Genomic DNA, 16,938 nt, shown 5'->3' on the forward strand with positions numbered 1-16,938 from the left:
AGGAAGCAGGTACAATAGTCTCCCCCTTATCTATCAAGTACCCCAGTGGAAGCCTGAAAGAGCCCTAGTACTGAGCCCTGGATATACTATATTCCCCCTCCCTGCGGTGCATATACAGCTTTTCTCTTAAAGGAAGCATTTTATGGTTCTCTTTGGCATATCTGGATTGCCAGCATCACCACTCTTGCACTTCGGGGCCATTATTAAGTAAAATAAGGGTTCCTTGAACAGAAGCACTGCAATACTGTCACAGTGTTTCTGATCATGAGAAGGCTACTAAGTGACTAATTGGCAGGTAGCATTTACAGCGACAAAGGGATGATTCACGCTGGGGGGCGGGATAGGGTGAAGGGAGGGAACGGAGCCAGGTGGCCCGACATTTCATCACGCTACTCAGAATGGCGTGCGATTGAAAAACTTGCGAATGATTTATTTCTGGAAATTTCCGCTTAATATTTCCAGATGGCGCTGGATCTCGGGAAACAGCAGAAAGCGGAACCGGGCCTGTGGGGAGGGAGAATACCGTAGTCCATTTTACAGACGAGGACACTAAGATTAGGGAAGTTATGTAACCCACCCAGCATGGCACAGTTAGCAAGCTGAGCTAAAGATCCGAGCTCAAGAGCTGAGACTCCACCCTGGATCCTGCGTGCTAAAGCCCCTGCCCGCCTACACTAGCCTCTCGATTGCAATAATCACAGGCTGTTGTCCTTCCTTGTGATGAAGCCCCTGGAAGAGGAACGCCGCCCTAAATGAAAGAGTCAAGAAGTCCCCCTTCGCCCCGCCCTTCCAGCGCGCGCGCGCGCACGCACACGCGCACGCACGCCCCGCGCGCGCCCCAAGGCGCTCCCGAGCGCGCTCAGCTCCAAAACGCGCGCGCGCGCACATGCAGGAGATCCGCTCTTTTTTGCAAACTTGCGAGAGCCGCTGCAGTGTAGGCGGAAGAACTACAACTCCTAGCAGCCATTGTGGGTCCGACCCCGCGTCCACATCCGCCCGGGGCGCTCCCGGAGCTGCAGGCGCTGCTGGAACTACACTACCCAGCGCGCCCGGGGCGGCCCGTGACACTCCTGGGACCGCGGGCGCGGGGCTGGGTTTCCACAGCTCGCCTCTCTTGTTCGTTTCTTGGACCCGGCCCTGGACCCAGCCCCAGACTCGGACACAGCTTCACCATGGAGGAGGCAGACCGAATCCTCATCCATTCCCTGCGCCAGGCCGGCACGTAAGGACACAGCCCCCGCCCACCCCGGCATGCCTATATCCGGGACTCCAAAACTCCGGACCCAGTCACCCGGGAACCTTAAAACCCTGATCCTTGCTATCCAGGGCTCCAACTTCCAGGATCCTACAACCTTTCCCCTTACACACACACACACACACACACACACGCACGCACGCACACACACACACACGCCCAGGAGCCTCTCAAGCCCGACACTTGTGAAACCCCCAGATCAAGGACCCAGACACATGGAAACATTAAAACGTTGGAACCTCAAGACCCGGGACCTTGAAATCTGTGATCTTAAGATCACGATCCTGGGATCCTGATGCCTGGAGATTCTAAGGCGCCTATCTCCTGAGAACCAGGGAACTTTGAAACCCCAGCTCCCTCCCACTCAGGGATTCCCAAAACTCTGGGAGTGGATACGTGGGAACTTGAAAACTCAGTTTCCCAGGAGCCTGAATTCTGACGGCCTCAAGGCCTGGTGACCCGGACACACAGGACTCCTGCATTCGGGGGCGAACCCAGATGCCATCCTGTAAGGAGCCTGATTTCTGGATTGCTTGAATTCAGGGGTCCTGACATTTGGAACCTCTGGAAACTCCAGCCTCCCAACATATAGTCTCAGAACTCAAGCAGCTCAATATCCAGGAGCCTCTGACATTTAGAGAACATGACATCAGGGGACCAGAAACCATACCACATAGGCCCCTTGCCCTTCCCAGACCCCAGTACTTTGGGGCTTTTAAGCATAGGGAAACCGGAGATTTTCTCAACTCAGATCCCTTCCATCCACTCTTCTCCTGCAGCAAGTTCTTAGGAGCTGAGGACATCCTCTGTTTTGTGGTTGTTAATCCCCACCCAAGGATGTTTTTCCATCGATTTCTAGAGGGAGGGGAAGGGAAGGGAGAGGCACAGAGAGAGAAATGTTGGTGTGAGAGAGACACATAGATTGGTTGCCTCCTGCATGTGCCCTGACCAGGGGATGGAGCCTGCAACTGAAGTACATGTCCTTGCCTGGAATCGAACCTGGGACCCTTCAGTTCGAGGGCCCATGCTCTATCCATTGAGCCAGACTGGCTAGGGCCATCCTCAGCTCTTAGTTTTCCAAATGGAAATTGCCTTCATCAACCCCCAGGACCTGTCTGAACCATGGCCGTCCTCTTCACCCTCACTCCAATGCTAGTGCTTCTGGAAGGCAGCCCAGCCCAGCCTGATTGGTTTTCTGACTGCTCCCCATTTTTCCTCAGGGCGGTTCCTCCAGACGTGCAGACCCTGCGAGCCTTCACCGCTGAGCTGGTTGTGGAAGCTGTTGTTCGCTGCCTGCGTGTGATCGACCCCGCTGTGGGCTCCAGCCTCAGCCCGCTGCTGCCTCTTGCCATGTCTGCCCGTTTCCGCCTGGCCATGAGCCTGGCTCAGGCCTGCATGGTGAGTTCCCTCCTCCCAACACAGGCTCTTCCTTCCTCCTCGAAACTCTTGCCTTTCCTCTTTGCCACCTCCCTCTGTGGCTTAGCATGAAGGCTGCTGGCTCTCTGTCAAACTGCCTGAGTAGTTCTTTTTAAAAAAATATATTTTATTGAGTTTTTACAGAGAGGAAGAGAGAGGGATAGCTAGAAACATCGATGAGAGAGAAACATCGATCAGCTGCCTCCTGCACACCCCCTGCTGGGGATGTGCCCGCAACCAAGGTACATGCCCTTGACCCGAATCGAACCTGGGACCTTTCAGTCCGCAGGCCAGGCTGACACTCTATCCACTGAGCAAAACCAGTTTTGGCTGCCTGAGTAGTTCTGACCCTCACTTCACCACTTGCTAACTGTGTGACTCTAAGCCTTCTGGGTCTTAGTTTCTTTCCTTAAATGTGAAATCAAGATGATAAAATTGGGGTCGTTATGAGCATTAAAAGAGTTGATCTAGTTTGGGCCTGGGCTGCCCCTGGCCCCTGTATTTTCAGCTTAGCGCCAAGAATTCCCCCCCATAGTATCCACTTGCCAGTTTCCGAAAAGGCCCTGCTTGATTCACATGCTCATTCCTGAATTAACCGCTGTGTATTGAGATTGGCCCAGGTGGCTGACATGGTCATTCATGGACGCTGTGATTGGCTGCTTCAGGATCACGTGGAGTTGGGATGGTACCCAAAGGAAGATATATGTTAACTGAAAACTCTTTCTGCACTAACACTGCGCTCTTCCCTGTGGCGGCCGCACACAACCTGCCTTTCATGAGAATAACTCCAAATCTGTCTCTTAATTTCTTTGTTAATCCTCACCTGAGGATATTTTATTTTTATTTTTTTTATTAAATTATTATCTGTGTACATATTTTAACATTGCCCCCCCCTCCTATACATCCCCTCCCTCCCCAGAGTTTTGTGTCCATTGGTTGTACTTATATCACCTGAGGATATTTTCCCCCCATTGATTTAAATATATATTATATATATTGATTTAAGAGAGAAAATCAGAGGGAGAGAGAGTTAGGAACATCAATGATGAGAGAGAATCATTGATTGGCTGTCTCCTGCATACCACCTAGTGGGGATCAAGACTATAACCTGGGCATTTGCCCTGAATGGGAATTGAACCTTGATTCTTAACCACTGAGCCACGCTAGCTGGGCTTCCATTGATTTTTTAGAGAGAGTGGAAGGGTAGGGGAGAGACACATTGGTTGGTTACCTCCCACACATGCCCCAACCAGGGCCGGGCAACTGAGGTATATGCCCTTGACTGGAATCGAATCTGGGTCCCTTCAGTCCACGGGCCAGTGCTCTATCCACTGAGCCACACCGGCTAGGGCTCTTACTTTCTTTGGGCCTACGTTTTCTCATGTGTAAAGTGGGTGTGAGAATTGTACCTACCACATAGAGCTGATGTAAGGATTGAAAATGAGTTGATCTATGCAGAGCTGGGTTATAATAAGCTTTGTATAAGTGGTATTAGTATTATTGGGTAGGCCTGGCTTGGCTGCTTGCATTCCAGCACCCTGTGGCTACATATGAATGCAAATACATCTAGAATGCCCAGTGTATGGTGGTAGAGGGTCAATACAGTAACTACATTGAACACTTCCATTTAGACCCAGAAGCCAAGGTGGTCAGGTTTCTTGAATTTGGACCTTGCTTGTACAGTGTCTGTCTCTTAGCAACAGGCCTCAGAGCCCTGCCCATCCCTTATCTCTCAGGCCCACCCAGCTCTCAGGGGTTCTCAGGTTCTGGCTGGGGGTCTTGGCAGTACAAGGCAGGCACTCTGTCCCATGGCCTGAAGCTGTATTCTCAATGAGTGGGAGATACTGAGGCGTGTGTGTGTGTGTGTGTGTGTGTGTGTGTGTGTGTGTGTGGTGGGGAGGGTCAGTCTTCCCCAGGTCTCTCTGTTCCTCTCTTCTCTCAGTGCTGCCTCCCCCTGGATTTGATGTTGACCTACTTTTGCTCACACTATATTTAGAGTGGGGCCGAGAGTGTGGCTTTTTCAGTGATGGAGAGTTTCATGTGACTGTCTGGGCCCTGGACCTCTGTGCTTACGCAGCAGACAGAGGTGTCTCTTAATCCAGCTGTGCTGGCCCGGGAGCCCCCCCTTGGCTCAGCACTGCCGCCTTCTGGTGTCTGCCTCTTCCCGTACCCTACTCCTGCCACCACTTTCTACGACTCAGCCACCTCCATATTTTGGTGTCTGTCACTTCACACACCCCACTCCTGGAATGAGTTTCTCTATTAGTCACAACTCTTTGATTGCAGGTGTCGGAAAAAACCCAAAGTCAAGTAGCTTAAAAGCCAGTGGTTTTCACACGTTTTTGACCGTGACCCTCCAGAATAAATATATCTCACGTTGTGACCCAGTACACTGTACATGTGCATATGATAATGATTTTTTTTTCTGAGTGTGTGCTCTGTGCCAGACACTGTGGTAACATGGTGTTCACTCATTTAATTCTCATGACAACTTTCTGAGGTGGGCACTGCTGGTATCCTTTTTTTTTTTTTTTCCAGATGAGGAAAGTGGAGCACAGAGAGGTTAAGTGGTTTGCCTGAGGTCACACAGCTGGTAAGAGGCAGAACTTAGACATGAATTCAGGGAAGTCTGATGTCAGAGTCTAGGCAGCTCCAGATCAACAGCAACTCTGGAAGAAAAAGGCTTTCTTTCCGTCCCTACCCAGAACCCTGGTGGGCCTTGTAGCTCTAAAGCAGCCACCTAGGGGAAGCACTGTCAGCTCTTTTTTCCAGCCCGAAATCTGAGCTTCTCGGTGTTCATAACCAGTCCCAGGCCTTACAGCCAGTAAGTAGCACAGGCTGGGTTTCAACCCCGATCTTTTTTTACACCAAAGCTTGTAGTGTCTTTTAAAAAAATGATTTATTGTTTGGAGTAGGTTATTTTGTTAACAGAAATCCAGTCTGGAGACAGAAACCCCAGCAATTTAAACAGGAATTGATATAAAAAAAAAAATACTATGAAATAGGTAAAAGGAGGTTAACTACTGAAACTGTAGAAGAGATTGCCAAGCATTCACTCCATTACCCCTACGTGTTTGCTTAGTTTCTTGTGTATCTTTCCAGTTTTTGAAAATGCAGATATAAGCAAATATATATTCTACTTCCTTCTTTCTTACACAAAAGGAAACTTATATTAGTTTCTTAGGTTTATTTTTATTTTTATTTTTTTTACTCTAACAGTATATCCTGGAAATCATTTCATATCAAATAGTAGAGATCTTAATATTTTCCCACTTTCTACAGCTGAAAAGTAGTCCATCGTGAACTATGAACCATGATTGATTCAACCACTCTCCTATGCTTGGTCATTTTGGGAGTTTCCAATATTCTGCAAAGAATACTGTACTGAACAACCTTGTGGATATGTATTCTTTTTTTTTAAATATATATTTTATTGATTTTGTACAGAGAGGAAGAAAGAGGGATAGAGAGTCAGAAACATTGATAAGAGAGAATCATCGATCAGCTGCCTCTTGCACACCCCCTACTGGGGATGTGCCCGCAACCAAGGTACATGCCCTTGACCGGAATCGAACCCGGGACCTTTCAGTCCGCACGCCGACGCTCTATCCACTGAACCAAACCGGTTAGGGCTTGCTCCATTTTTTTACACACCTAAATGCACACTTCTTCGCTGAACCATTTGAAAGTGGCTTACATCATGACATTTCATACCTAAAATGGAATGTGTTTCTCCTAAGCAAAGACATTCTCCAGCATAACTACAGTACCAGGATCACAGCCAGGAAATGTAATAGTATCCAAGTTCTAGATTAGATCTCCCCAGTTGTTACAAAAGTATCCTCTATAGCTTTTTAAACTTCAAAGAGTCTAGTCAAGAATAACATTTTGATTCATTGTTACATCTCTAATCGGAAGTGTTGAACTACCTTCTTTTGCTTTGGGATCTTTTTTTTTTTTTTTTTTTTTTTAATAACAAATGTATTTGAAGCACCCAGGCCCGTTGTTGGTATGCCCCACAGTCTGAATTGCTCTGAGTGTTTTCTAATGGGTAGATTCCGGTTTGCGGTAGGAACACTGCTCCGGTGATGGTGTATCCCTCTCAGTGCACCACAGGAGAATGGAGCATCAGGCTGTCCCGATCAGTGATGCTCATATGAAGTCTCTCAGTGTGCCTTCCATTCATGTCTCTCTTATAAGCAAGGTTGGACATATTTCCACGTGTTTAAGGGATTTGTTTTTGGCTTAAAAACAGAAATGTGTTGCCTCGCAGTTCTGGAAGCTGAAAGTCCAAATTACCTCTGAGGCCACGAGGGAACATCCTCGGTCCACGGGAGACTCAGTTGGCCCCAGGGTGCCAGAGGTCCTGGACCCCAAAGTCAGTTTTGTGTCCCATGGATGCTGTGCGCCTCACGTGGATGGAACTCTCAGAGCTCTTGAAAGCCATGGCTCACCGAGGCACAGAACTCAGCGCTGGCTCATCCTTGAGATTGAAGCGTCATGCATACCACGTACAATGGTGCCAAGATCCAGCCTCCCTCAGCTCACCAGCTTCCTGAGGGCTATTTTCATTTCTTTTCTGGTGAACTGTTTGTTTTTGCCTGTTGTGCATTTTTCTGTTGCATTGCTGACCCTTTTGCTTTAGTTTTAGGTGCTTTTAAAAAAATATATATATATTTTATTGATTTTTACAGAGAGGAAGGGAGAGGGATAGAGAGTAGAAACATCGATGAGAGAGAAACATCGACCAGCTGCCTCTTGCACACCCCCTACTGAGGATGTGCCCGCAACCAATGTACATGCCCTTGACCGGAATCGAACCTGGGACCTTTCAGTCCGCAGACCAACGCTCTACCACTGAGCCAAACCGGTTTCGGCTAGTTTTAGGTACTTTTTATTTCCTCTGGTATGAGTTCCAAATATTTTTTTCCCCACCATGTCATTACTCTTTTGACTTGGATTATTGAATTTTTCCTTTAATTTTTTTTTTTTTACTTCTTTTCATGTATACAGAAATACCCATCTTCTCTTTTAGGGTCCCTGGATTTTGAGCCATAGTTAGGAAAGCTAGAGCTTTAATTTTATTTCTTGCTCTCTGGAACATTGGCAAGAATCACTCTATAGCTCCTTCCACAGAAGCCTAGAGACTTTGGGGAGCCAAAGAGAGGGTCAGAGGCTGATGGTTGGTGAGAGAGTGGGAGCATTTAGGGTCAAAGTTCAGCGCTCCCGGGGCAAGAGGAGCCTGCCTGCCTGGCTAATAGGGACCCTCTCCTCAACCCCTAGGACCTGGGCTACCCTTTGGAGCTTGGCTATCAGAACTTCCTGTACCCCAGTGAACCTGACCTCCGGGACCTGCTTCTCTTCTTAGCTGAGCGTCTACCTACGGATGCCTCTGAGGACGCAGACCAGACTGCAGGTATGGGGTACCTGGGGTATAATGCGGGTGAGGGGAGAGGATGGCATTCTTGGGTGTTATAGGGGCTGAGAGAGGTGGAGATGGTAAAGAGGTGGCCAGAGAGGGGGTGGGGATGTGTGTCTTTGAGAACTGGGATTAGGGCTGGGAGAAGGGATACAGGGCGGGCAGAAGGGGCTAGGACTTGGGCTGAACCAGGTGAGTTGGTGCTGGGAGGGGCCTCACCTCCTGCCTTGCTTCCCCTCATTCTAACCCCATTGGCCTCTTTGATGCCTTCACATATGCCAGGTGCACTGTAGCCTCAGGGCCTTTGAATTGGTTGAATTATTGTCCCCCCCAGATAGCCTTAAAAAAAAAAAAAAAATATATATATATATATATATATATATATATATATATATATATATATATATATATATATCTTTTTATTTATTTCAGAGAGGAAGGGAGAGGGTGAGAGAGAAACATCAATGATGAGAGAGAATCATCCACCAGCTGCCTCCTGCATGCCCCCTACTGGGGATTGAGCCCACAACCCAAGCATGTGCCCTGACCAGGAATTGAACCATGACCTCCTGGTTCATATGTTGACGTGCAACCACTGAGCCACACCGGCTGGGCCAGATAGCCTCTTGATTTCTGATCACGTCATATCAGGGAGGCCAGTCGCAGACTGCCTCATTTAAAATGACATCGTCCTCTCTTGCCGAAGCCGGTTTGGCTCAGTGGTAGAGCGTCCGTCTGCAGACTGAAAGGTCCCAAGTTCGATTCCGGTCAAGGGCATGTACATTGGTTGCGGGCACATCCCCAGTAGGGGGTGTGCAAGAGGCAGCTGGCCGATGTTTCTCTCTCATCGACGTTTCTAGCTCTTTATCTCTCTCTCTTCCTCTCTGTTAAAAATCAATAAAATATATTTTTTTAAAAAATGACATCGTCCTCTCAATAGTCCTGTCTTCCTTTCCTGATCGTCATCTGACAGTTTTCTGTACCCTCCTTATGACCTTAGTTATGATCTCCTCGTGGTCACTGAGAGCCTGAGAGTCTCAAGTAGTGGCTGGTACATAGTAGGTACTCAGTAAGTATTTGTTGAATGACTGAGTGTGAGTTTGAGAGCTAGATAGGAGTGCATCTCTTGGGGGGTGGGGTCAGGGAGCGATGGCTATTTTCCCACGGTCTGTATTTGTGCAGTTGTGGCATTGTCACCTGATTGACACTCCCTCCCTACCCCCACAGGTGACTCAGCTATCCTCCCCCGGGCCATTGGGAGCCAAATCCGGGACCAGCTGGCCCTGCCCTGGGTGCCACCCCTCCTTCGCACTCCTAAGCTGCAGCGCCTCCAGGTGGGACCCCGCAACTCAGGCTGATTTCTGCTTGCCCCCGCCTGGCTTTCCTGTCCCCATCCGGGTGCTCGCATTGTTGGCCCCTCTCACCAGTGCGCTCCGTCACGGTTCACCTCAGAGGCTCTGACTCTGTTTCCCCCCAGGGCTCGGCCCCCCAGAACCCTTTCCATGCCAGCAGGCTTGCCATGCCTGAAATGAGTTCCAAAGGAGGTGAGCATGAGACTCTGGGGAGGTGCTGGGGAGGACGGGGGAGGTGGGCCTGGCTGACTCTGTTCCTGCTTCCAGAGGCCCGGGAGTTCCAGGCAAGCTCCCTGTTACTGCCGGCCCCCGCCCAGGTGCCTCAGCCTGCGGGGAGGGTAGCCTCACTCCTCGAATGCCATGCCACCCAGCTCTGCCGGCACACAGGCCAGGACCACCCCGGGGACAAGGACTGGGTCCACCGGGCATCCCGCCACCCCTCCCAGGTACTGCCCAGTACTTCACTTCCTGCTGCGGAAGGTCCTGTCATTGTTGCTCCTATTTTATCTCCCATTGGTTTTTCCGCCCCTCCTCTTCCCCCACTCTGTCCCTCTCTTTCATCGTCTCCCCTCTGTGTGCGTCTGCCTTGGGCCGCCCCCCCCCCGCGAGAACATTGGAGTCAGAAAGGCTGTGGATTGGGGAGGAGTCATCCTTTCAGAGTCTCAATAAGACCCGGATGGTCATAGTGCTCTGCCTTTCACTGAAAAAAATGAACATGAGTTTGTAGCAGCCAGAGCAGTCAGGATCTGTCCTACCTGCTTCTGTCTCAAAGTCTCTCTGCATTACGTCTCTGGTCACTCTCTCATTCTGTGGTCTTGCTGCCCCTCTTCTCATTTCTGTGTCGGCTTTCCCACTCTGTTCATCTGGATCCGTCCACTCTCCCCTCTGCCCACCTCTACAACAGCCTCTTCTTCTTTTTTTCTTGAGAGAGAGGAAGAGGGGGAGAGAGGGAGAGAGAGAGATACATCGATGAGAAGGAAACACGAATTGGCTGCCTCCTACTCGCCCCCCCCACCACTGGGGACGGAGCTCACAACCTAGGCACATACCTGGACTAGGAATCTAACAGGCTACCTCTTACTATATGGATTGATGCTCAACCATTGGGCCACATTGGCTGGGCGGTAATGGTCTCTTTCTTTTTAAAGCTTTTTATTGTTGAGAGTATTACAGATGTTCCCCCCTTTCCCCCCACTGTCCCCCTCCACCCGGTTCCCGCCCCACCCCAGATACAACATTCTCTTTCTGTCTCCCCCATTGCCATGTGTTCCATCTTTATCTGTCTTTTTGAAACTTACAGAAAATTCCAAACATAGAAGTAGAGAGAATTTCTGTTCTAATGAATCATTATACTGTCACTCACCTTCAACTACAAGTATTTTGCCAATCTTTCTTCATCTAGTTTCCCCAATGTTTCTTCTGTATTAATTTCCAATCAATCCCAAACATGTCATTTTTAACTCTAAACACTTATGTGTATGCCTTAACTCATAAGGGCATTCACTTTTTAATGTAACCCCTGTGCCATTTCATACCTAACAAAAATTAACAATGATCTCTCTCTCTTTTTAAAAATATTTATTTTTATTGAATTTAGAGATGGGAGGAGAGAGATAGAAACATCAATGATGAGAGAGAACCATTGATTGGCTGCCTCCTTCATGACCCTTACTGGGGATGGAGCCTACAACCTGGGCATGTGCCCTTGACTGGAATTGAACCCAGGACTCTTCAGTCCACAGGCAGACACTATCCACTGAGCCAAACCGGCTAGGGCACAATGATCTCTTAATACCGTTCACAATCAGATTTCCTCAGTTGTCTCAAAACTGTCCCTGTTCTTTTAAAAAATATGTATTTTTTATTGATTTCAGAGAGGAAGGGAGAACGACAGAGAGCTAGAAACATCAATGATGAGAGTGAATCATTGATTGGCTGCCTCCTGCCCTCCCCTTACTGGGGATTGAGCCCATGACCTGGGCATGTGCCCTGACCAGGAATCGAACCTGTGACCTCCTGGTTCATAGATTGATGCTCAACCACTGAGCCATGCTGGCTGGGCAAAACTACCCCTATTCTTTTGTTGTTGTTAAGCCTCACTCAAGGATATTTTCCCATTGATTTTTAGAGAGAGTGAAGGGAGAGGGAAAGACAAAGAGAAACACTGATGTGAGAGAGACACATCGCTATAGCTTGCCTCCTTATAGTTGAACCCAGGACTCTACACTGTCTCATTTGCCCCACCCTCTGTTTCTATAGGCTGACACTATCCACTGAGCCAAACTGGCTAGGGCAAAACTACCCCTGTTCTTGTCTTTCTCTCTCTGCCTCCACCCCCTTCTTTGCCCAGCACCTCTGACTCTGTCTCTGCTCTGTCCCCACATGTCCTTCCCGCGTCTCTCTCTGATTTGGGGCTGGCAGGCTTCACCTCCCCACATTTCCCTCCAGTGTGAAGAGTGAGTAGGTGGAGGGTAGCGTGGCTGTGAGGAAGAGGAGACCCCCCAGACCCGTGGGCCAGGGAAGCAGGCTGGGGGGAGTGATGTGTCAGCTGCCCCCTGTCACGTGGCTCCCGGAAGAGGCAGGGCTTTGGGCGGACGGGAGGCCTCTACACCGTCCCGTTTGCCCCGCTCTGTTCTCAGGAGGACACTCGGGCGCAGCGGCAGCGGCTGCAGAAGCACCTGGCTGAACACCTGCGTCAGATCTGGGGCCAGGCGGGGCCGGCCCCGCAAGCCCGGGACCTGGGAGAGCTGCTGCAGGCCTGGGGTGCTGGCACCAAGACTGCTGCTCCCAAGGGCTCCCGCTTCACACACTCGGAGAAGTTCACCTTCCGTCTGGTGGGTGGGCCTGAGGGGGCGGTGGGCATGCGGGTGGTTGCTTTATGTGCCAACACCATACCTTAGCCACCCAGGTGCCTGTGTTCCCAACCAGGTGTGGCCTCTCCAATCTAGGGGCTGGTGCTCAGCGGTCCCCTGGCTTCTCCAGGACTTCAGTGGAGAAAGGGTGGAGGGTGGGAACTATATAAGGATGGAAGGGTATTCTTTTTAAAATATATATTTTATTGATTTTACACAGAGAGGAATTGAGAGGGACAGAGAGTTAGAAACATCGATGAGAGAGAAACACCGACCAGCTGCCTCCTGCACACCCCCTACTGGGGATGTGCCCGCAACCAAGGCACATGCCCTTGACTGGAATCGAACCTGGGATTCTTGAGTCCGCAGGCCGACACTCTATCCACTGAGCCAAACTGGTCAGGGCTGTTCTTTTCTTTCTTTCTTTCTTTCTTTCTTTCTTTCTTTCTTTCTTTCTTTCTTTCTTTTTTTTTTTTTTTAACATTTTTTAATTGATTTTTTACAGAGAGGAAGGGAGAGGGATAGTTAGAAACATCGATGAGAGAGAAACATCGATCAGCTGCCTCCTACACACCCCCTACTGGGGATGTGCCTGCAACCAAGGTACATGCCCTTGACCGGAATCGAACCTGGGACCTTTCAGTCCACAGGCCGACGCTCTATCCACTGAGCCAAACCGATTAGGGCTGGACGGGTGTTCTTTGTGCAAACTCCAGGCTTCCCAGAAAGTTTCCTCTGGGCCCTCCTTGGATGTCACCCAGAGGGGCCCTCATCCTTCTCATGGGCAGCTGGGGCTTCAGAGACAGGGCAGGTGAGCAGAGCTGTCAGGATCAGGGAGGTTTGTTTGTGAGCAGACACCCTAGTCTGAGGTCACAGAGACTGCCTTGATCCTCATATGGTCAGTCTGATAGTCACCAGCTGCTAAGTGGGCATGGGTATGGCCACCAGCTGTTCAACGGGAAGGTGATTGTGGGGGCTGTTGAGCTGGGCTGTGAGGGCAAGGCCTTCATCGACAGTGAGATGCTCCTTCTCCCTCCCCCAGGAGCCTGAGGCCCAGGCAGCCCAGGTGTCAGAGGTGCTGGCCACCTCCCGGTGGCCGGAACAGGTGAGCAGAGCAGCGAGGCGTGTCCGAGGCGTGTCCTGGCCCCTTGTCTGTCTCCTGGGCCTGACACCCGACCCTGACTGTTCCTCCCAGGACACATGGGCAGCTCAAGAGCAGGAGCTGGAAGCCCTCCAGGAGCAGCTGGAGGGCGTGAACCGCAGCATTGAAGAGATCGGAGCCAGCATGAAGACGCTGGGACTCGGCCTGGTGCAGGTGCGGGCGGGGCTGTGTCGGGTCCAGTCACAAGTCCGGGCTAGAGAGCTTGGGGGGGCGAGAGGACGATGAGAGGTACTCCATAGAGGTCTGCAAGTATAGAAGGATTTATAGGGGCCTTTAGGGATGTGTGGGCTCTCGAGGGTTCAGGAGCATCGTCGGGGGTGGGAAGGGGATGCGTGGTTCAGGGCTTGGTGGACCCGTAGGGGTGAGAGTGCCTGTGAGTACTGGTCAGGCCTGGCGAGTGTCTGTGAGGATTAGGACATGTGTGGGCATCTCTGGTAAGGTGATCAGACGTCCCGGTTTTTAACAATTTGTCTCGAGTCCCGCGGTGGTTTAAAAAAGTCCCGATTTTTTATTCCACCGGATTTTTAAACCGCCGCGGGACTCGGGACAAATTGTTAAAAACCGGGACTGTCCCGCCAAAAGCGGGACATCTGGGCACCTTAATCTCTGGGCATCTGTGGGGCATGATTGGTCTGCACAGCAGGAAGTTTAGGGGCTTGTCAGGGCTTCTGGGGTCAGCGTGGAGGTGGAGGTGGAGGAGTCACAGGGGCCTGTGGGTGCCCGTTTCTGCATGTAGGTCTCTGTTGCTCTCAGGAGGAGCCAAGGGGGCCATCGGGGCTGGAGGGGTGTGGCATTATCTGGGCTCAGGCTGGGTCAGGGCCTGCCAGGCTCAGTGTGGGCTGGGAGCCTGTGATGTGTGTTCGAACCCCCGCACTGACTGGGCTTGGGAGTCCCGGGGTACCAGGTGGAGACCGAGTGTCGGCAGACGGAGCTCAGCATGGCCGAGAGGGAGCAGGCCCTGCGCCTGAAGAGCCGGGCGGTGGAGCTGCTGCCGGACGGGGCTGCCAACCTCGCCAAGCTGCAGGTGGGGCTGGGGCTGGGCGTGGGGCTGAGACTGGAGCAGGAGGGTCAGAGGTGGAAGCGCCCAGACTGTGTAACACCTTCCCTCCTCCCACCATTCCCAGCTCGTGGTAGAGAGCAGCGCCCAGCGGGTCATCCATTTGGCGGGCCAGTGGGAAAAGCACCGGGTCCCGCTCCTCGCTGAGTACCGCCACCTCCGAAAGCTCCAGGATTGCAGAGAGGTAGGTGGTGGGGTCCTGGGCTGCAGGCAGGACAGGTTTGGTATTTGCCTGGGAGTCCGTCCCCCGTGCTCTGCTGACTGCCCTCTCCCTGTATGGGGTCTTGACAGCTGGAATCTTCTCGACGGCTGGCAGAGATCCAGGAGCTGCACCAGAGTGTGCGGGCAGCTGCCGAGGAGGCTCGCAGGAAGGAAGAGGTCTATAAGCAGCTGGTAAGGCCCGTGCCGGAGCCCTGGGGGGCTCAGGGTGGGCGGGCATGGGTCCTGGGGAGTGCCTGCTGGCTCTCTGCTTAGGTGTCCGAGCTGGAGACCCTGCCCAGAGACGTGTCCCGGCTGGCTTACACCCAGCGCATCCTGGAGATTGTGGGCAACATCCGGAAGCAAAAGGAAGAGATCACTAAGGTGCGCTGCCATGGCCATGGAGGGTGGGTCCTTTGGGCATGTCTGCTGTGTGTTGTGTGGCTGCACGGGGATTCCACACTCTGACAGGCAGAGCCACACATGACCCAGAGCAGTCCCACACAGTACACTCCGGTTCCCACTGACACAGTGACACAGGCCCTGTCTGGATGTGAGCTCATGCGCAGGAAAGCCTTTAGCTGGTCAGCTGCCCACCCCAGGCATAGGCTCACGGCCCTGGTCTCTGCCAGATCTTGTCTGATACAAAGGAGCTTCAGAAGGAAATCAACTCCCTGTCTGGGAAGCTGGACCGGACGTTTGCGGTGACTGATGAGCTTGTGTTCAAGGTGTGGGGCAGGCGGGGGCGGGCGGAGGGGGGTGAGTGGGGCTGAGCTGCTGCCTGCCCATGTGCTCATGGGCTGCCTTGGGCCTGGGGCCTGTGTGAGCCTTGCAGGTACACTGATGCTCAGGCCTGGCTCTGCTCCATGGAGGATGACGTCATGGGGGTGGGAGAGGGTGGCCTTGTGGGACCTGGAGGTGGTGCGTAGCAGGACAGCCCACTGATACCTCGGAGGTCCTTTGTCTGTTCAGGATGCCAAAAAGGATGACGCTGTTCGGAAGGCCTACAAGTATCTAGCTGCCCTGCATGAGGTGAGGGGAGAAGCACGCCTCGGGCTGGCAGGGGAGGGGTCGGGGTGGGGCATAAGCCTTGTCTTCCTGCTGTCCCCAGAACTGCAGCCAGCTCATCCAGACCATTGAGGACACGGGCACCATCATGCGTGAGGTTCGAGACCTTGAGGAGCAGGTGAGGCCTGGGGGTGAGAGGGGAAACCAAGGCAGGCCAGGGGGACAGCTCCTCAGTTTGTCCCAAGACAGGCTATGGAAGCAGACACAGCTTATGGCTGGAGTCTCTGCCCCGCCCGAGCCATGCACTTGACCTGGAACAGGCCGGGGACCTGCTCTGAGCTCCGGCTTCCATCCCGCAGGCCCCCAGGCCTGCCTCCCAGGGCGTTGGCAGAGGCTTCAGCCTGAGTATTTGGTGGGTAATCCTGCCACGTAGGGCTGGCACACCAAGGGGCCTGGCAGTGGGACAGAAAAGACTGTTGGGTGGGAGGAGCCCAGGAAGGGTTCCGAGTGGCTCTGGTGGAGGGGTGGTAAGCAGGAGCCGGGAAGAAGGCCTGCTTGCTGTAGGGACGTCATTCATGTTGCCTAGATCGAGACGGAGATGGGCAAGAAGACCCTCAGCAACCTGGAGAAGATCCAAGAGGACTACCGGGCCCTTCGCCAGGAGAACGCCGGCCTCCTGGGGCGGGTCCGGGAGACCTGAGGGGCCGCGGGCGGGGTCTCCCTCACCCCAGACTTCAGCAGGGATTGGGCGGGTTGGAAGTGCTGGCCAAGCGCTCGCCCTACCTGTCCCCCGTGTTTGCTGCCCAGCTCCTCCCGCTGTGGTGACACCTGCCCACCTGACCCCAACCCTTATTTGGGGCGAACATCCAGACACTGGGAGCTTGGCTGCACTTTATTGGGGACAGTACTGGAGGTCAGGGCCTTCGATACCAAATAAATGAGGGGCTCTGTCTGCAGTCTAAGCTGAGGCATGGATGGGGGCACAGGGCTCAGGCGGGGCAGGGTGTGGGTGGTAGGTTAGATCCAGGGCGTTTGGTTTGGCGAGTTGGTGTATGTGACCATGTGTGTCGTGTGGGACTCAGGAGACCCACTGGGGCGCTGTGTGGGTGCGTGGTGTGCAGGTGAGTTCTAATGGACTGTGTGACCAAGCATAAGTGGTAGGAGCTGCGTGAGACTGTGTGACTGGTCTGTGTCCATGTGGCTTTCCAGGACCTGAGAC

General features: G+C 52.3%; 1 protein-coding gene across 2 annotated transcripts; it reads left to right on the forward strand.

Moving 5' to 3' along the window:
* The first annotated feature begins 851 nt into the window (after positions 1-851).
* Positions 852-16,671, forward strand: CCDC22 (CCC complex scaffolding subunit CCDC22). 2 transcript variants are annotated; one of them, XM_084870130.1, is made up of 17 exons: positions 852-1,222; positions 2,476-2,653; positions 7,955-8,087; positions 9,318-9,424; positions 9,568-9,634; positions 9,710-9,888; positions 12,082-12,276; positions 13,337-13,399; positions 13,490-13,609; positions 14,361-14,480; positions 14,581-14,697; positions 14,805-14,906; positions 14,988-15,095; positions 15,344-15,439; positions 15,684-15,743; positions 15,823-15,897; positions 16,306-16,671. In XM_084870130.1, exons 1-17 carry the CDS (start codon positions 1,173-1,175, stop codon positions 16,417-16,419), a joined length of 1,884 nt encoding a protein of 627 aa, XP_084726256.1. In that variant the 5' UTR covers positions 852-1,172; the 3' UTR covers positions 16,420-16,671. The 2 variants fall into 2 exon arrangements, with proteins under 2 accessions (XP_084726256.1, XP_084726257.1); XM_084870131.1 differs by lacking the exon at positions 15,344-15,439.
* The last annotated feature ends 267 nt before the right edge of the window (positions 16,672-16,938 follow it).

The sequence above is a fragment of the Pipistrellus hanaki genome, assembly GCF_964339955.1.
Source record: "Pipistrellus hanaki genome assembly, chromosome: X".
Lineage (NCBI taxonomy): Eukaryota > Metazoa > Chordata > Mammalia > Chiroptera > Vespertilionidae > Pipistrellus > Pipistrellus hanaki.

Coding starts and splice junctions, on each gene's coding strand:
- CCDC22 (XM_084870130.1), top strand. CDS start 1,173: ATGGAGGAGGCAGACCGAATCCTCATCCATTCCCTGCGCCAGGCCGGC. Junction 14,698..14,804: donor AGCTCCAGGATTGCAGAGAG/GTAGGTGGTGGG, acceptor GGGTCTTGACAG/CTGGAATCTTCTCGACGGCT. Junction 14,907..14,987: donor AAGAGGTCTATAAGCAGCTG/GTAAGGCCCGTG, acceptor CTCTCTGCTTAG/GTGTCCGAGCTGGAGACCCT.